At 36.4% G+C, this 21118-nt stretch overlaps 2 protein-coding genes and 1 non-coding gene across 4 annotated transcripts; 2 read left to right on the top strand and 1 right to left on the bottom strand.

Annotated features, from left to right (window-relative positions):
* The first annotated feature begins 9998 nt into the window (after positions 1 to 9998).
* Positions 9999 to 14453, top strand: LOC107757251 (poly(U)-specific endoribonuclease-C). Of its 2 annotated transcripts, XM_016574669.1 has the most exons (8): positions 9999 to 10091; positions 11528 to 11627; positions 11766 to 11877; positions 12007 to 12128; positions 12781 to 12893; positions 13083 to 13236; positions 13338 to 13397; positions 13475 to 13599. In XM_016574669.1, the coding sequence occupies exons 1-8, from the start codon at positions 10081 to 10083 to the stop codon at positions 13505 to 13507; spliced, it is 705 nt and encodes a 234-aa protein (XP_016430155.1). In that variant the 5' UTR covers positions 9999 to 10080; the 3' UTR covers positions 13508 to 13599. The 2 variants fall into 2 exon arrangements, with proteins under 2 accessions (XP_016430155.1, XP_016430154.1); XM_016574668.1 differs by having other exon boundaries at positions 13338 to 14453.
* A 517-nt stretch (positions 14454 to 14970) lies between these two features.
* LOC107757252 (troponin T, cardiac muscle isoforms) lies at positions 14971 to 15807 on the bottom strand. The gene has a single exon (XM_074560241.1). It carries the CDS (start codon positions 15805 to 15807, stop codon positions 14971 to 14973), a length of 837 nt encoding a protein of 278 aa, XP_074416342.1.
* Positions 15808 to 19705: 3898 nt separating this feature from the next.
* On the top strand, positions 19706 to 19799 carry trnay-gua (transfer RNA tyrosine (anticodon GUA)). The gene is made up of 2 exons: positions 19706 to 19742; positions 19764 to 19799. It is a non-coding gene; the product is annotated as a tRNA-Tyr (tRNA).
* The last annotated feature ends 1319 nt before the right edge of the window (positions 19800 to 21118 follow it).

Genomic DNA, 21118 nt, shown 5'->3' with positions numbered 1-21118 from the left:
GGGGTAAATGAAAAAACCATATATATATAAATATATATATATATATATATATATATATATATATATATATATTCTGTAAGTTCTTTACTTTTAATTCTTCGTCAAGGCAAACTCTAGTATTTTTTTTATTTTGCATTTCACATCCCCACTAATGTCCTACGCAAAGAAGCCTGGGTAAATGTTTTTAGCCTGTCTTGGTTCGGCACAAATGCCATCAGACATTTCCGAGGTGGGCAAAATCAAAGCGGTTTCTGCGCTTCTAGAGAATGTGATTGTTTTATTTTGTTTCGCCTCCTTATAATAGCTGACGTCATGTTTCAAAGGTCATATTATTTAAAGTTTCTTGTAGAAAAACCCACTGTATAAAGCAAACACGAAGCCTTGCTATGGAGTTACAATGTGGGCGTATTTCAGATGTATTTCTGTACTTTTCACTACAACTTTACGCTTAACTGTTGTTATTAGAAGCCATTCCTTTGAGGCCATAACAGTTAACAGATTTTTTTTATTTTTTATTTGATCCATCATGTGATAACTCTTTGGACCTTGCACCGCTGGATTCATTCCAATATGTTTGTTCACGGGTCATTTTATTTTTTTTTTACGTTTAAGTTTCATATAGTTTTTCTTGTGTTATAGACAGGCAGGCCTGCAAAGTTACATTAATTTATATTGCTTTAATTTTATTACTTTTTTTTCGGTGTTGTTTCAAACTCTCGGAGAGGTGTGTGTATATATATATATATATATATATATATACATATATATTTTCTCTCACTCATTCTGTGATTTGCTGAAATGGACATTACGCAGTGTGTCTGTGCACTTTGTATAAATGACTGATGCAGATAAGCAATTTTGCCTTTTTAAAGACTTAATATATTTTGTCATATGAAGAGGTTAAAGCATGGTTACCGGATTGCAAAATGAATTAAAATCAATTTCAAAAGCAGGCAGGGCCATGGGACACTAAAAACCAAAGCTTAATCCAACCTCCTAACGCCATCTGTGTCCACCTTCATCATTGCCGGAGAATGGTTATCTGGATCTTCGACCAGATCGATTCGCCCTATGACTCAAAAGGCTTCCTGTTCGCAAAGTGCGACAAAGCGGCGACTCTTCGTTTCAAGTTGGTCCAGAGACTTCTGCGTCAACCTTCTAGCATAGCTTTGGGCTGTAGTGATACCAGCACTGTGTAGCCCTGAAGTTCACCTAGACACTGTGGATGGTGGAAGTGGCCTCGTAGGGATGCTTTTCGTTATTTCGGCCTCTTCTAAGTGAAAGAAGTGGCCCCGCCTCCTTTTTTTCCTCATAGGGAATGACACATTTTTGCTTTCGGCTCCATAAAATGCTTGATGTTGCACAGATAACCGAGGCTCTGCGCTTGGTTCGCCACTCATGCTCTGTTACAAAAGCGAGGACAAGCGCCCCATCTTCTTGCTTCTGTTGAGATGGATCGAAGTATTTATTTTGGTTCTCCTTTTGATTATTTTTATAAGAACGATGCTCTGTGAATTGGTTCCGCCACTTAAACTTGCCATTAAGGAGAAAGGAGCTCCACGGATCCTTTCGGTCGTGACAGTGGTCACTGTTTTCACATGTATAGTTTTTGACGAGCTGTTTGAATGGACTTGTTCTCAGAGTAAGCTGACAAACCTAACATGGGTTGCTTATGGAGATGGTAGAGGTGTATTTTAAGAATGCTCTATTTATTTTCTATGGGAATGTTACTGAGGTCTGACTTGTGAAGGATTGATCCTTCTTGACTGGAATACTTGGGGACCTGCTTAATTACAACTCGGAGATACATATATATATATTCTCTAAAACCATTTTTCTTTCACTCCCCAAACCCCCATTTTATTTGCTTTTTAAGCCTTCACCAAAAACGTCCGTATCACATTCCTTTCTGTTGCCTCGCCTGCACTTTAACGCCCCCCCCCCCCCCAGTGCAAGTTCATTCAAGTGAGAACTATCATACAAATGTTTGGGAGACTCTTTTCATCTGTAAATAAATGTACAAAAAAAGTACTGTCCATTTGCTAGGAGGCATGGAGATAAAAACAATGAAATGACTTCAAATGTTTCAACTTAAGAAATAAAGGTTAAGAAAAGACATTTTGATAGATGAAATTCTGAGAAAATATTTCTGTGTAAAAATATTTAAGACTGTATTATATAAAAGGAAAAAGAGCTTAATGTATTTGTTGTGAATATGAAAAACTGCTATATTAAAGAAGTGCATGAAAACTGGCTAATGTTTTTGTGCTTTATTTTCATTTTATTTGAAATTAAATGTGAAGCACAGCTTGCTTTTAAAAGCTGTCACATTTAACACTTTTGATGCTACATTTATGAATATACTATTTTTTGGCTTGCAAAGTAGATTTTATTACTTGTATTTTCTGTGTTCTTTTGTAAATTTTAAGAGGAGTTGCCTTTCTCTCACTAGTTCTGCCCACTCCTTTCTTACTTGGCCCCTCCAAATCCTTTGTTTCGATCCTTCAGAAGAGATGCTGTCACTTTATATAAGTTAGGTTACCAAACAGACTTTCTCACTTTCAGAAGCCTTTTACCCCCCATCTTTCGATTGAAAAAGAGAAGAAAAGTGTGTGTATTCACAAAAATAATCTTGGTGGGATATTATATTTGGATACTACTAGACAGTAAATGCTTGTTGCAACATCCATGGGTGAGTAAATACATTAATGTATTTATCAGTTTCTTAATTTTCCAAAACTTACGTATAAGTGTCTGATATATTTGTGATTTGTATATGTAAACCTAAAAATATATAAATGTAGTATATGCATATTTTCCCCCCCAAAAAGCTGTGAATTTAGTGCTACACTGTTCACTTTATATGAAAGGTAAACATGATATGAGCTCTCAACTTTTCAGGAATTGTCACTGGATCCTGCATATCTTCATCTCTTCCAGACGAGCGTGGCATGTCCAATTTCATCGCTCTGTCAAGAAGGAAAAGACACAATGAATGAGGTATCAATAAAATGAATATACTAATTAATACATTACTGTACTATTTTCAATTTCTGACAAGTGCATTGTGTTGTAGGTCAAATGCTTAAAGTAATGTCCAATAAGGGCTAGTTTATTAAAACATTTTTGTTGTTATTTCATGTCAATCTCAAGAGCGTTCCCTGGCTAATGCACAGCGGCGCTAGAGCCTGCAGCTTGTACGGACCCTACATGCGCTAGATGTGCAGTATCAGCGGAAGCTGGCTGGGGTACAAGGTGCACAGCAAGAGTTGAGAAGATCCCTGGACCGCCTCGGAGACCGAAGTGCCATCAAAACACCTGCTTCGGCACTGCCTCTAACCTCCAAAAATCGGTCCTCCTCCAACCAACCCAAGCGCACTCCCTCGCAGTCCTGCTGTCCAAACCACATTGTGTGCTCGAGCTGCAACCTATACACATCAATTGGCTCATGTAGACAGGTTTGAATCCAATGTCAATAAATCCAAAAAGTCCTGTACATAATCATTCTGCTAGAAATGAATTGATTTATGTTCTTAAAACTTGCAAAGCTTGAAAAACAATAAAAGTCAAAGCTCATATTATTGAAATACCTCATTATCAAATACTACGTGGTTCAGAGGCTACATTTTTGCTTTTCAGACTTTTTTTGCATTTAAGTCTTGGATCAAATGCCACATTTGTTAATGTTTCCATTTAACAAAAATGAGCCCTTCAAGCTCAGTATACAGAGACCTGTTCATATCTCACAGTTGCAGTAATTATTTCCCTATCTTAAACTATCTAAAACAAATCTGGCTTCATCACAAACTCCGTGGAGCAGAGGATAAGCATTTGCCGTCAAGTATGAAAGTCTGGGTTCAATCCCTACAATTGCTTTAGTTTTCGGTCAAATAAAAAACAAAGCTCTCAAAAAAAAAAAAAATTCAAAACAAGGGGAATTGGAATGGATTCTCCAGCTCCCCCTTGAGGAGCATCTGAATAACAAGCGCTTCCCAATCCTCATCTTGCTCTGAGTCTCTATCTGAAGCTCTGGATGGTGAGGAGGAGGTTATGGATGGAGGAGGGCGACAGTGAGCAGGCAAATATATTCACTACCCGGATGTGTGGGACAACAGTGTGTAAAGTGAGCCTGACTGATCTACACAGAACAAACTGGCTGGTCAGAGTGATTGATCACTCATGCATTTATAGCAAAGATTGACTGGTTATTTGAAAAACAGGACAGATATTATGACTAAACATCGAAATGTTTTGACATTTTTAATAATTAATAGAACAGACACATGCATGAGATCAGATCAGTTTGTCAGCACACAGCACCACCTTGTGGACAATACGTGTATCTGCAATCATCTGTAAAACTGCATTAGGAACAGGGCTGTTTAATCCTGCTCCTGCTGAGCCACTTTCCTGAGTTTAGCTCCAAACTGACTGAAAACACCTGAAGCAGCTAATCAAGGCCTTTAGGACCACCAGAAACTTCCAGGCACGTTTGTTGGACCCTATGTTTCTTATTAAAATAAAGAATAATAATATAAAAATTAACAAATGATGTTATTTACATGTTGTGTGTTTGTTTATCAGTTTGGTTGGTGGCGCAACAGGGTTTGAGTTAGAGACTCCAAACTTGCTATGGTTAATGTTGAGACTGTCCTCTATATGTGTACCAAATTTCATAACTTTCCCGCAAGCTGTTCTATGGGCTGCCAGAACTTACTTAACTTGGGTGATGTCTAAACCTCTTAATTTTATACCCTATAAAGTAGTTTGGTCTGATGTGAACAGCTGCACACATTCACCAAATCCGACAAGGCAGCATTAGAGGTTACTGAACTTTACTCCTCTTTAATCTTAAATATGTGTTTATTAGTGCACGTCCACATTTCAGCGGCATTAGTTACGGAAGCATTTTGCTTTGGATAAAAGCGTCTGCTAAATTAATTATTATTATTATTATTTTTTTTTTACATTTGTGCATTTAACAAATACTTTTATCCAAAATAACTGCATTGCAGTCAAGGTGTACAGTTTATCAGTTCTTAGTTTCCCTGGAAATCAAAGCCATGACTTTGTGGAAGAGGGTGTTCGCCACAAATTACGCTGTCAAACATGATTATTTTAAAAAATAAGTTGAAATAATGAAAAGAGATGGCTTCAACAAAAGCATATACCATGTATTAATTACCTCTGAGATCACAAGGGTTCAATTCTCAGTTCTAAGTTTTTTTAGTGTTTGCTAGGTAGGTACAGTATAGTGTGCATGCAGAACATTTCAGGTTTGAGAATTTGTATTTGTTATGGGGGTGGGAAATGCAATCATTTTAAAACACCCCACACTTTCAGGCTGATTATCTCTGGTGGGGTACCAGACAGGATCCTGAAATTTACTGGTCAAGAGTTTGGAATAATTGCAGTTTTCTAATGTTTTTGAAAGAAGTCTCTTATGATAACCAAGGCTGCATTTATTTGTTTTAAAATACAGTAAAACAGTAATACTGTGAAGTGTGAACTATTATTACAATTTAATTTATTCATGTGATGCGAAGCTAAATTTTCAGCAGCTTTTACTCCAGTTTTGTTTTTTTAGTGTTTGCTAGGTAGGTACAGTATAGTGTGCATGCAGAACATTTCAGGTTTGAGAATTTGTATTTGTTATGGGGGTGGGAAATGCAATCATTTTAAAACACCCCACACTTTCAGGCTGATTATCTCTGGTGGGGTACCAGACAGGATCCTGAAATTTACTGGTCAAGAGTTTGGAATAATTGCAGTTTTCTAATGTTTTTGAAAGAAGTCTCTTATGATAACCAAGGCTGCATTTATTTGTTTAAAAATACAGTAAAACAGTAATACTGTGAAGTGTGAACTATTATTACAATTTAATTTATTCATGTGATGCGAAGCTACATTTTCAGCAGCTTTTACTCCAGTTTTCAATGTGACATGATCCTTCTGAAAGCATTCTGATTTGGTGTTCAGTTATTATCAATTATTATTGGTTCTTAATTATTAATAATGATTCTATTATGAAAGTTTTCGCTGCTAAAAATATTTGTGGACAATTTTTTTCAGGATACTTTTGAAGACTGAACAGCATTTATTTGAAACTGAAATCTTTCGTGAATCATTTTAATTTAATGTGTCCTTGTTGAATAGAAGAGTTTATTTCCTTTTCTTTCTTTCTTTTTTTTCTTTTTATCTTACACACCCCAAACTTTCGAATGGTAGTGTTTTGTAGTTTCCACAAAAGTTACACAAAAGGCAGCAAAAAGTGTTTTAAGAAACTGAGCTCCAAATCAGCATATTATAATGGTTTCTGTGGGAGGAAGAATAAATAACATTTTACAATATATATTAAAATAACTGAAAAGGGTTATTTTAAATTTTAATATTTCTCGGTATCTTTCTTTTTCTTTTGATCAAATAAATATAGACTTCTTAATTATGCATCTTAATTATTCCAAACGTTTGACTGGTAGAGTAAGTTCTCTATGGCAGCATTTTGCTATAAAAAAATGAGTTTTAAAAATTCCGTTGGTTACAGAGCTAATAGAAATTTGGGGAAAGGCCTTCATGTGCTTTAAGAAATGAACAGATGTAGTGTAAACATAACAAATGACATGCATGCAAAAGTGAAATAATTAGCCATAATAAATATTCAAATTAAAATGATATAGTAGTTTTCCGGCAAAATATACAATTTGTAATCGCATTTTCTAAATATACAGTATATCCAGATACAATAACATTGGAGCGACAGCACTAGGAACGCCCACTAACGCCTTCACAGGCAAGCAATCAACAGAAGCAGCTTTTATATTGCAATATCTAAGCACGTCAATCCAAACGATATTAAAAGTTAGTTGCCAGCTAACATTTATTCAAATCAGTAAATAAACTGTTTACCAATGAATGTTTGTGTTAATGTTTAATGTTGACACTTGCAGTAACAACTTACCATGTGCTGTTCGCTGTAATTCCTCCCTGCTACAAGCTCCGCCCTAACTTCCGGTCGAAAACTGCAGGACTGGCGCTGCTGAGCAAATCGTGGGATACAAATTTACAAACTCACAAACATTTACTTTTGTGTTATTATTGTTGTTGTTTGTTCTTTAGCTCACATTCTCTTTTTGAATATGCTATTCAACTAAATACAAAAAGAAAAAAGCCTTTGGCCAAGTAGGGATAACTGCAGGCTGAAGCAGTGGGCGTGGCGAAATCTCTTCATGATTGGTCGACAAAGCTGTCTGTCAGGGTGTGGGGGGTAGGGTTAGGGGCGTGGTTTCTGTTATTCGACTTTCGGAACGCCTCCTTTCGGCACGCCCAATTGGTCCAGCAACCCCTGTCTCGTTGAAGGCAGCACCGTGACCTATAGTAGTCTCTAGGTGTCGCTCCCTAATCTATATAGGCTATACATGTCGCAGTTGTACTTTTGTCAGCTCACATGTATCTTTTTCAGAACTAAAATGAACCCTGACATTTTCAGAAATCAGTATCCTAACTCAGCACCAAAGGTACAAAGTTTTATCATTGAAAGAAGAGCATCTAATTACATCCTTCAAGGTGAGTTTTATATTCATGTCCGTGTGTTTACTCAGAGACCCATTAAGATGATCATATTACCCCAATTTTACAGTCTCTGCACTGGATACCTATTAAGTTCCGTATCAGTTACAAAATATTATTACTTATAAGGCCCTTAATGGGTTAGCTCCAGCGTACCAACAGCAGCTACGCTAATTATGTCTCTTTGTTTCTCTGTGATTTACACAAGCTTCAGTCTGGATCCAGAACACCTGAGAAGAGATGATGCCAAACCCTCAGAGGACCTCAGATGATGCCAACCCTGAAACAACATACAGAACTACCAAACTTATAATAATACATTTCATATAATAATTGCTGTTAATAGTGTTCATCGTCTGTTTGATTACGTCTTTAATTGATTTTTCCGTACATTTCTGCCATATGTACATTAACTGACAGTCACCACTGATAAGCTACCACTAAATATTGTAGAAACTTAATTTGCTGTAAAGTTGCTTTGCAACGATTTGTATCGTGAAAAGCGCTATACAAATAAACTTGAATTGAATTGAATGAGCCTCGAAGAGGCTTTAGTACGTTGAATAAACTGCTTTTATGAGGAAACAGCTAATGATCTTCATAATGTTTTCTTGAAACATTACTTTCGGATTGATCTATTTTTAGAGTTTACAACAACAAAAAAAGCTGTTTTGTAAGAAAAGTCATGGCAGTTAGCAACAGGTTTTTGTTGTTGTTCATTTTTATTTATTTATTTTTTTAATTTAAAGATGAACATGGACATTCAAAAAATAAATGCGCAACAGCGAAGGATTGAACGAAATTCAGTGTCGTCAAAGGCTATAATGTGATTGGTTATCAAAGCACACGTGTGGAGGTTGCTAATAAGAACAGGGGCAAGTTCAAGCTCAAACCGGTGTGCACCGTTTTGCTACGGTTTCCGGTTTGAATGACATGTTTCCTGGAAACGGTGTGCAACGGGGTTTGAGATGCGTTTTCTCTTGTTTGGTGGGTGTGTCAAACATGTCAGCCCAATCAGCAGCAACATGTATATAAACCACGCGGTATTAAAGAGACAGCTCGCACAATGTAATTAACATCCAAATAAATTCACAAGAGCAAGTATATTGTTTGCACATGTTTATTTACATTAAAGGCAAAATAACTGAAATAATAAGGGCACAAGTATAGATCTGGAACTTCTTTATGTCTGTCTAAATATCATTTAGTAATTGCAATGTCATCTGGTCCATCCTTTCCTTAGGAAGGTGTGCTAGACACTGATTAATGTAACATAAAAATACTATACATATTTATATATTTTGCTATTGTATTATGGAGTGACACGTTAATAAACTTTTCTATACCCCTCTGATTATATAATGGTAAATATTACAATATCATAGCACAACAACAGTGATCAGCAATAATGATAAGCCTAATACTCACAATAAAAATAATAAGGTCATATAGATCATAACACAGTCCTGCAGGTAAGAAGTGGATTATTCTTCACCTGAAATGTTTGTCTTTTCATCCTGAAATGCGAGGCAAATGTTGGATCACAATAATTAGGAACCACAGTTTCCACAAATCCCTTCACTCGATTGGGATGTTCTCCTTTATTCTGGACGCAGCCCAGCTCTGGTTTCCCTTGGAGACAGTTCATCCAAAAATTATGTCATAATTTATTCATCCAAACTCATAAGACTTGCTCATGTTATGAATCCAAACACAAATGGTGATATTAAGATATAAGATATTATATTAATATTCTCTCATTAGTTTTGTCCATTCACTAAAACAAAATTAAGCTTTAAAAAGTTCACAAAGTAAGCGAAAAAATGAATTGAGAGGTTTAATACAAGGCTTCTGAAGAGATACAAATGATTAACAGATTTATTTAGGCTTATATTCACATAAATATTAATCAATGCACATACACAGAGCGCATCTTATGGTTAAATCTTAATTTTGTATTCTGAAGATAAACAGAAGACTAGAATTGGAACCACATAAGGTTGTGTAAATGACAAAATGTTCAGTTTTTTTTAGTGAACTATCCCTTAAAAAGTGACAACGGCCTACCCAAATTATTCCAGTCACATTTCATTCCAGTTTAAGAGTACTGAATAAATGCAATTCCCACTCTGCTGCAGGACTGGGAGGAAATATTTTATTTTATCATATAAAACTTTATTTTTTTGTGCAAATAAATATTACAAAATGGACCCTTTCTGGCTGAGATTTGTGTCACTTTTTACCACGTTTACAGCCAGACTGCGACCAAACGCACACCCCCAAGTTCCTGGATTTCAGGTTCCACGCTGCTATTGGTTAATATGTCTCGCCCTCTAGGGAAAACAACCAATCCGGGACGAGATGCAGTAACCGTGCGCCACTTTCATTGGTCAGATTTTCTATCGATCAAAATGTTTGACATAGCGTAAACACACCCTGGAAACAAGCCAGTTTTTCATCGCTTGAGTGACGAAACGTGTTTCTTTGAACCACAAAGTGGATTAACCTGCGAATATGGCCAGAGGGTGAGAAAATTAGTGGCAACAGATGTTTAACGGTCTTTCCGTTTTGTGCTTTAGATCAGCCGCCTCAAAAAGTTGTGTTATTACATATGGGCATTTATTGTGTTTTTAAAATCATAATGACTATCCTTTTGCCGAACTATGCTGTAAATGTGATCGAGTCAAGATGCAATGTTTTTATTTTAGTTTTCAAGTGCAAACGGGTATAACATCCGGTGCGTATTAATAGAAACTGCTAGAAGGTTAATAAACGGATATGCACAACGATATTCTATACGAAGCGTCGTGTATATTTTTCATACATATTTTTTGCCGTTATTGCCGTGCTGAAAGTTGTTGTTTTAGTTATACAAGCGAGTTTTGTTTGAAGTGGAGGCGATGCCACATTTACAAAGGGCCTCTGTTCAACTGTTTCCAGATGCGAGGAACTGCTGCTGTAACTCCATAACATCTTCATGATTTTTTCCGTAAACCTGTGTTTTGGAAACGGAATTGAACTTGACAACCAGTTGTTGTGTTGTGTGTTTTCATGTTAGGGTGACTCACATGGATATGAGCTGTGTGTCTCAACGTTTTACTTTACATCTATAATCTTCTGAGTTTCCCGTTCCGTTTTAATATCGTGCGCAATCCAAATGCTACTTGCTGTGAATTAAAAGCACAGGTGGACTCGCGTCAAGTTAACTGAGATTAGAATTTCCGGTTTCGAGAGAATAGAAGCCGCACATGACGTCAGGTATTTTTCATATAAAGTGGCTTGAATACGGTGTTTATTACACTGCATTTTAAGTTACACCTGTTGATAAGCAAGTTGAAAACTCCCTAATGAATTCTATAAGGCATATTAATACGTACAGTTCATACAGACGTTAACTTGAATACACCTCTTCTGTGATGTTTTCAGTGTTTGAATTAAAATAAATTTTAGATATGGTTTGTGGGACTTAGAGAAAAAAGGTCTAGGTGGTATCACTGTCTAAAAGATTGAAAAAAAAATGCTTAAAGAAATGACGGCATGTCATTGAGTGTATATTACTATTAATAATGTAAAAAAAATCTTGACTTGCTAAATGTAATAAAATATATATAGTTTAAGATAAATTTAGATCACTTAAAAACTGATATTTTGTTTATTATTACCTCTATTTATTATTACAAATACAACAAAAAAAAGTTCAAGAAAGTGACACTTGTGTGAACTAGATGTTTTAAAGATTTCCCCTTTTTATCATCTTGCATAACCTTTGTGTCATTGACTAGTGTAGATATATAGAGATAGATGAACTAAAATAACCCTTAAAAATAACCATGGTAGGTAGCCATAATAACAATTACCATAGTTACTACAGTTGTTGTTGTTGTTTTTGCTGTCTTAACTAGGCAATAGAGCCAGATTTGACTGATTTTAGACGTTTAATGTCATACTTTCTCAACTGCAGTCAAGGCATCAATCAGGAGCTCTCAGATGTGCTAAATGAACTGTGGAAGCTGGATGTGAACCGCATGAAACCTGGAAAAGACTATAAAATCAACCTACAGGTAGGTGTTTGTGGGAGGTGGTATGTTTATGAAGATTACATATTAATTTAGGTAAATGCATCATAATATTCCACATACGTGATTGCAGGTGACTTTATCAATCAGTCATTTATAGTGCATTTGTTTGTTTTCACACAGGGGAAGGCTGGCTTTGTAGCTGAGGGCAGTAACTATGCTAGGGACAGTGCTAGAGCTCCTCTCTTCGCCTATGTCAATGAAAACAAGCTCAAAAGCATTGATACTTACGCCCGTAAGAAGCTAAGCGCCATTTTGTATACTAATATGTTTTCAGTTTTCATTAGTCACTGATCTTTTTTGATCTGATGCAGTGCATGGCAAAATTGTTTAGACAGCTGTTTTATTCACTGTCTCTTCTCAGACTTTATAAATCTGCTGGACAATTATGAGATGTCTACAGGAGTGACTGAGCATGTGACACACGAGGAGCTTCAGGAAAACCATCTTTTCCTGGATGGCGTTCTGAAGACAGAGGTCATGAAGGTATCTTATCGCTCACTGATCACTGTTTTTGCCTTGCTATTTAGTAATGTCATGTTTGAACATGTAGAAATTTAGCAACTTAAAAGAATTTGAAGTATGCATGCTATTGACTGTTGCCTGATTGATGGAGGTCATTCCTGACCAGAGTTGCAAAGTAACTAATGCTAAAACTACTAAACATTTTCCAGTAGCGTGGATGTTTTAATTAATATTTAATATTTTATGAGTATTTATATTAAAGTAAACGCTTATTAAAACACTTTTTTATATTTATTTATTTGCTTACAAAATGTGACATTTATTTATTTATTTATTTATTTATTTTATTATTTAGTAACTTACAAAATGTGCCCTGGTGTATCTTGTTTTGTAGCGCACTGCCTATACTTGCAGTATTTTTGGGAGAAAAAAATACTTATTACAAAAAATATTGATTGCAAAAAAACAGTAAAGACATAATTATGGTTTAATGTGTTGGATGGGAAGTGGATAGTGAATATGGTCATGTGAGACAAATGTGCAAATGAGCTTTTAGCTTGACTGTTACAATAAAGTGTAAAGACGACATTCTGCAAATACATGCAAAAACTGTACAAGTGAAGAAAAATATAATATTCTTTCAGTCCTGTTCTGACAGGTTTTGTCTTTGCAGTGTGCCCACAGGTATTTAGTATGCAAAGGTCTAGCCCAGTCGGATCCAGCTCAGTTTAAGAGCCAGCTCTATGATATCTGGTTTAAGCTCTATCGCAGAGACAAAAGTGGAGGGTGAGTTATAATCCTCCTTTAAACGGGCTAGCATATATCACTGTATTTCAAACCTCTAACCTGAACTAGTCTGTATCTGTAACTAAGATACAAGATTGGGCTTATGTGCTAATGGTAATTTACGTGCCCAGCATTTATACATAAAGTCATTTTAATTGATCTACCATCTCCCTCTTGTCTCTAATGCAGTGAAGATTCATGTGGATTTGAGCATGTGTTTGTTGGTGAAACCAAACATGGTAAAGAGATCATGGGCCTCCACAACTGGGTCCAGTTTTACCATCAGGAGAAACACAATCATGTGGACTACAAAGGATACAAGGCCAGAAATAACAAGGACACGGTATTTCATCATTTGATTTGATAAGGGAAAAATTATATAACCAATTTAATATAGCTTTGTGTGCAATACTTCCAACATTTACATTTGGTTCAATTTCACAGCCAGACGAAGACGATCATGTCTTGAACCTGCAGTTCAGCTGGAATGGCCTGGTCAAGCCGGTGGGCAGTTGTTTCATTGGCGTCAGCCCAGAGTTTGAGGTGGCTCTCTTTACTATCGTCTTCCTTCTGTCTGATAGGCGTGTGACCAATGTTACAGTGAAGGTGGATGAGTACCTGCTTGAGATTGTGGTGTACAGATTCGGGCGCTCCATTGGGACTTCATACCCCAAAATGATCAGCAGCAACAACCGGGATTTCTAAATCTTACTGCAAGGTCATACCTGGTACGATTTGGAAAAAAGAGGCTAACTTAGATAAAGTGGGCTTGATTATCCAAATAATCAGTACTACAGCTTCTTAAATCCTTCATCTTGAACTGTTGGTGTGAAATATATATGTGACCAATATGCTTTAAATTGTTTTTTGTTAGATTACAAATGATCCGTCCAATTTTATAAGGAATCTAGTTTGTACTGCTATAAAATTCTGCTTAATTATACAGTTATGTGCAAAAAAAATTGCAAACCATCTGTTTGCACTCAGGCCTTTATAGTGGTGTGATCTTTAAATTGCATAGAAATGTGTGTTTAGCCTATAAGCTATATAAACAGCTGTTTTGCATTAGATGCACTAATGTTAATTTCAAGGAATATAGACATTTTTACTATGTTTTTTTTAAACGCAATGCTAACAGTGATTTATGCATAGAAGTTTTGCACAGGCCCAGTATAACTGCTGCAAGCTTTTAGAAATCATATGCTTTTTTGTTTATCGAGCAAGAGAGTTACAAATCAGAAATGAAACACTTATTTGTATTTTATTTTTTGAGACTTGAGCCATCCAAACTTATTGACAATGGAGTGTACTTTTTGAATGGCTTGGACGCTCAACTGCACTAGATGGAGTGGAATGTGGAAAATGGGTCTTTGTAGATGAAGAATATCACTTACACTTTTGCTACTTATCTGTCCTTGAAACTCTGTAGCCTAAAAATTATTCTGCACAAAACTCATTTAGCTTTATAATGTAAACGAAATGGATACTTTGAAGTATGTACTAAAACATTGCTGTTACAGTAAAATATGTGCCTTATGTTTGTTACAATAAAGACCTTTTCCGTTTATATAACATCTTGATGTATTTGTTTATTAATAGCTTGTATTCCAGCACTTAATTCCACATTTAAAATGATTTCTTATTTGTAATTTCTGCAAGAGCTTTTGTAGATTGTCAATTAGTAATTGTAAAAAAGCAGTCCTTGTGCCTCTCAAGTTACGATGCATGTGCATGTTTTCCAAAAATAAATTACCATGTATTTGTATTTGATAACACTGGGGTTATCAAAAAACATTTTGATTTGCATTTCTACTGCATATTATGAAATGTTGTGCACAAAGAAAAAATTTAACTTTTAAAAGGTTTACAGCATGAGATCAAGACTTCATATTACATGAAACAAAACATTAACACTATAAATCCCATTACATGTATGATACAATGCTAAATGAATAAAGTGTAATTTTAGATTAATCAAAAAATAGAAATGATGATGTCTTAAGTTCAATGTGGGACTTGAAACTGTGATTCCAACAAACTGTTTTGTGTGTCATTGCAATGTGCCAGTCCAGTTAATTTATTTCCAGGACTTCCTGGTGGTCTTGGTTGTCTTAGCTCCTCTTTGATGGTCACTAACACGGTTCCGCAGAACGTTGATGTCGTACTTCTGCCTCTTTAGCTTCTCTGCCAGATCAAACTTCTCAGCGTGGAGTTGAGTGAGCCACTTCCAAAGGTCAAGGGCTTTCTCTCCCAGCTTCTCATGGTTGAGATGATCGATGTTGAGTGGCTTGCGACGCTCCATCAGACATTTGGTCTTCTTCTCACGTTCTGTCAACCTCTTGCCCTTCTTCTGATCCACCTTCTGCAGGTAGCCACCGTAGCCCTTGTTGGAAAGGATCTTCTTTTTCCTGGCATCCTCCTCGGCACGCAGTTTGGCCGACTCCTCTTCACGCCGTGTTCTTTCCACAGCAAGGCGCGCCTGCCTCTCGCGATCACGGTCTGCTCTGATGCGTTGCTGCTCTGCACGATCGCCCCGACGGCGCTCAATGCGGTTCTTCAAAGACACAAGCTCATCCTCTTCCTTCTGCCTGGTGGAGAAGTGCAGCTGAATGAGACTCTGCAATTCATTGAAGTCTTTCTCCACACGCTTCCGGTGGAGGTCATCAAAGTCCACTTTCTCTCCATCTGGCAGCTTTGGTGGTATAATGTTGGGAACAAACATCTTAGGCTTGGGTTTGGTGTCTTCCTCTGCCTCTTGTTCATCTTCTTCTTTCTCTTCCTCTTTCTCCTCGGTTTCTTCTTCCTCCTCCTCAACCTCTTCTTCAACCTCCTCTTCAGCCACTTCCTCTTCCTCTTCGTTCACCTCCTCCTGTTCCTCCTCAAACTCCTCCACAAACTCCTCTGTGTCACACATGGTGCTACTTATGAGTGCTTTGGGAAGAGGGGGTCACTGAGGAAGGACTGTACAGTCGGCGGCAAAGATCCTGAATGGACTGAGATGTTCTCCATGGATGCCTGGTGGTTTTATAGGGGCCTCCCTCCCTATGTGACTTTTGCTAAATAGCTCTTGGGTAAGCTTTTTGAACAGATGCAGCTAGGATCTATTTTCTTCCATGCAGGGCCTTGTCTTGTCCTATACCCAGACCCTGACCTCTGACTCTGTCACCCTAAAACCTTTGTGGTTTGAAGAGGAGCCTATTTCAGACTAAAACAGATGCACACGCACACTTGTGCATTGGTAGGGATCCTCTTTCACACCATGTTTGATTAGATTAACTGAGCACTAATATTTAGGCATTGATTTAATTGCCTAGCATCAATAGTTTCATTCCATCCATTTTTTTGAGTAGAAACAATGTCTTTCTGTCATTTTTAGGTTCATGGAGCTCTCATTAATTCCATTTCTATGTCAACATTCCAAAATGATGCAGAGAATTTTGTACCCCACCCCTGAGACAATAAATGAAACCCAATGATGGTAGACAGAGAGATAACAGACAAAGTCTGACAGGTGTTCAGTGGTGTCTGTACAACTATTTGTGTATTAACATTTCAGCTGGCTGACTCTGCCATTGGAATCCTATGGAACAACCGCCAGTCATTTGGGAAAATAAGTCATACAAGTTTTCAGTTTGATGTGTATGGGGGGAAAGCCTTTAAATAAACTAAAGTTTATATGTATACTATGGTTCAAAAGTTTGGAGTCCGTAAGATTTTTTATTTTTTTTTGTAAGAAAGTAATACTTTTGTTCAGCGAAGATTAATTGAATTTATCAAATGTGTCAAAAATGATTGTTACAAAATTATATTTCAAATAAATGCTATTCTATTGAACTTCCTATTAATCAAAGAATCCTGGAGAGAAAAGAAGTCTCGGTTTCCACTAAAATTTTAAGCAGCACAACCATTGGTTAATAAGAATGATTAATAAGAAATGTCACATGATTAATAAGAAATGTTACTTGAGTGCCAAATTACATTTTAAAATATATTAAAACAGAAATGTTTTTTTTTTAATTACAGTTATATTTCACATTATTGCTGTTTTTCGTGTATTTTAGATAACATAGTTTATTTAAAAGATATATATATATATATATATATGCCCTTTAAGTGCATTGCACTTTAAATGCTTTGCATTTGTTCCAAGCAGTTTCTAATGAGTGTTTGTCTCTGGTGTGCACAGAGAAATAATGATGGTAGTCTCTGAGCCCCTTGTTGTGATTTGTTTTAGGATCATGAAGGAATTTATGGTTCTCCACTGGTCTAATTCTCCCATGGCAACATGATAACGCTGTGGCATCAGTGTGTCTCCTCTTATCAATGCTGGTTTTACTGTGTTACCTCATTGTATTCTCGTAAAAAGTGCACTTATATGAAGTAACTGTGTCTCTTTTCATTTTACACATAATGTGACCTGCTCTTATGTCCTTTTCTAATTTCCACCTTAAAGGGGTCATATGATGCTGCTAAAAAGAACATTATTTTGTGTATTTGGTGTAATGAAATGTGTTTATGTGGTTTAAGGTTCAAAAAACACATTATTTTCCACATATTGTACATTATTGTTTCTTTTTGCTTTCGCACTGAAACACAGCGTCTCCCTGACATGGCTTTATCAACACTACTGCTGTTCCTGAAACCACGCTTTCTTTCTTTGCGTGCACATTTGGGCGGTGTTATGCAAATCTTCCCACATTGTGACGTAGACATGTGGGGGCGTGTTAGAACGAGCTGTTTTAGGTAGGCGTGGTTGACTCTTAACTTTTATAAAGAATATCTCTTTGGATTTGAGACTTTAGTCTTTGCAACTTTACAGATCTTCTTTATGCACCAAGAGCTTGTAACACTCCAAAGAGAAAGGAAAAATGTAAATCGCATCATATGACCCCTTTAATAATAGACCAGATGAGTGATACCTCAAGAATGAAGGATAATTATGTCTCTCTTCCTCTCTTGTTTGATTATAAATAGTCTTTATGGTCTCACTGTACCCTTTTACTGAGGGGTGGTTCTATCAGCCTTCAGTCTGCCAGCATGTTATTTGTGAGTGACAGGTGGAGGTCTTATTTAACCCTTGTGCGTCAATTAAAACAAGTTACACATAGGTTCATAGAGGAAAAAATGTTCATGTCCAAAAACTGTCATAAAAATTTGAAGCTTGGGAGTACAGACTTAAGTTTGGTCTCATTTTAAAGAAGACCCTTGGCAGATTATTGTTGAAGTAAAAAAAAAAGTTGTAAAAAATGTAAACCAAAAAAGTTATAGAGGTTTAAGTTTATGAAAATTATTTATGAGCACTTTTTATATAAAATATATATTTTATAAAACATGTTGAACACAAAAATGGCTAGAATATCAAAGCCATAAATCTAAACAAGTTGTGTTCCAAATTTGAGGTTGATATCTCAAAAAAATGAGCTTTTAGTAAGATTTTGTTTGGGTGCAGTACCAAACTTTTCCCAGTAGATTCCAGCAAAGCTCCGCTGGCATAAACAGTGGTGGGATTTGTGATTCGCAGTACAGTATAATTTCTCTCTGTCAAACATTTCAGGTGCACACACACAAACACACACATTTTTTTAGGACACACATACATACCACACTCTGACATCCATACCAACACACCCACACAATTATAGCTGCATAATTTATCCAACTTCAAATTCCTCAAAAAGAACACAAAGAATGGCCTTCTCAGCTGCCATAGTTGCAACTTTTGCGTCATCAGAACAGAGTGTTCAACGCACCACCGTTTCCGTTTAAAAAACATTTTGCACCATTTTTGTCGGGGCTGAACGCAGCCCTGGAGTGCAAAACATCCATAGAACTGCAGGACAAACCTGTCAATTTTCCATCTGTTTCACAGCCGCAAATATTTAGATCACCTCTCAAAAGAATAAAACAAAGGTACGTGAACAAAATACAAGTTTTGGCCATTTGCAATCCATATGCACCCTCGGCAATATTTCAATCATTAAACAGTGCGACAAAACGTTGTAAAAACATTTAAAGTGCCTTAATATATTTAAAAAAGTGATATTCTCTATATTTATGATGCATAGTTTACATAGGCAAGCAGATGAGGCCGGAATATGAACGCAATCCGCTTCAGTGTTTTCCTATGGGAAACCGTTTAACGTGAAACTTTGCACATTGCGTTTATATTCTGGCTTCATCTTTTTGCCTGTACAAAATATACATAATCAATAAGATGTTTACTGAATTTCGCCTTTTAATATCTGCGTTTTACTACATTACTACTTAATGCAAACTGCGTAAAAATAACTGGCGGTCAGTGGAGCAAAGCTTCGTTTTGCCCTCCAGGTGTGCGTTCCTATAAGGGTGTGACGTCACGTGAAAACTGTCAATAGGGGCCCAGTGTTTGCGACGATTGACAGGATGCCCAAATAACCAATTCACAGTTACAGTAGCAATTTCTACTTTGCAGTATATCGATTTAAAAAAAAAAAAAGATAGATACAATTGTATGTATTAAATAAAAAACAACTTCTCGCTAATTGCTATAACTTACATCGCTAGGCATGTGTTTATATCGACTCTAAATTCCTTGTATTCTGTACTTCCGTATTCACGTTCCCTGGAGTGTAACGTTACTAAATTAGGTTTTGCTTTGATTTTTGAATTTTCAGAACGATTATTCGTGAGAACTTGTTGAAAACGCAGTCAGAAAGCAAGAACCAAAAATCCACATAGATATCCAACTCCCACGAGAGATACCGTAATTTAATTAATTTATTATTATTATTAGATTATTATGTTATTTTTAAAACATAAAAATTGATTCAAATCTTTCGATATCTCAGTTGGTAGAGCGGAGGACTGTAGAGGTTCATTGCTGCCAGTGCCATCCTTAGGTCGCTGGTTCGAATCCGGCTCGAAGGACAAATTTTGCAACCGCTAAATTACAAATGTACGGTGGCCGAGAAGTGCAAAGCAAATCACAATTCTGAAAACAAAATAACAAATTACAAACGCAAATGCAAGTCTAAAAAACAAAATAACAATTCAGAAAACACAACAACAATTCAGAAAACATTATAACAAGTCAGAAAACACAATGACAAATTCGAAAACAAAATAACAAGTCAGAAAACACAACGACAGTTCCCACCATAGACTGTAAAAAAACAGGGTTCCCAAATATATTTTGTTGGCACCATAGACTGGTTGGCACAGGTGAAAGAGAGAAACAGCGCCGTCATGTGGAGATACACAGAATTTTTTACCTCTTCTTTCATTTTATGAGGGAGTTTCATTTCAGCTGACGCTTACAGATGATTCATCTTAATGTCAGAGAAAATAGGTGGCTGTGCAGTTTCATTTATTAAGTGGTGAAATGTACTATTACTTACGCAACATTCATTTCATAACACGACAGATGTGCCTCGTGCGATCAACTGTTTATGGTTTATCCATGTGCGACATTTCAAAATGCATAAACAAAATAATTTAATCTCTGTTCAGTCATTAGCGTTCACGACACGGACTGAGGTTGCTAATGTAAAGAAATTAATAATTATATTGTAGACGTAACGTCTCACGTAACGTGGGGGCGTGACCAAACATTTCATCCATTCAATCTCTCCTAATGTCCTCTTGTGGTGCATTCAAATGTTTCTCCGGTTTCTCTAAACTTTAATATATTTGTTAATGTCCTTGGGGTACCGACAACTGACAGTGTTTCTAAAAAGCTAACGTTCCTGCTTTTCACCCTGTCTTTGTGTTTTAGGTAAGCAATCAATATTGTAATATTTTTAAGTAGCATAAATGTGATACAATGTCTCAAATAAGGCCCCAAATTTACTTGGATACGCAATTCACCCTAAAAATAGCACCAGTGTCTTCGCATTACATAACAAAAGCAAAGCAGCATTTGTTGGAAAAAAAGATAGCATAAACAAGTTTGTTAGGGTTTAAGTTGTAAATCAATACATTTATTGCAATTCAGATTAAAACAGTGTTTGGGCCATTATCAGTGTTTTGGACACTTTGTGGTTGTCAGACGTTACTGAGCATGTTCATAGTTCACTTGGTGATCTGTGATTAGACATTTGTTTGAACCTTAACATCAGGTGGTTACAGGTATTTGCAAAATAGTTAAGAAGGGTTCATTTTCAGAAAATGTTTAGCACCTACTGTTTGCAAATGTTGCTTGGTTTGATGCAGTCAAATTCATAAATATGGGGTTTAACGCTCAAATT

Source organism: Sinocyclocheilus rhinocerous, unplaced genomic scaffold (genome assembly GCF_001515625.1).
Source record: "Sinocyclocheilus rhinocerous isolate Xijiao unplaced genomic scaffold, SAMN03320098_v1.1 scaffold1164, whole genome shotgun sequence".
NCBI classification, from domain to species: Eukaryota; Metazoa; Chordata; class Actinopteri; order Cypriniformes; family Cyprinidae; genus Sinocyclocheilus; species Sinocyclocheilus rhinocerous.
This window is presented reverse-complemented; position numbering and strand designations above follow the sequence as displayed.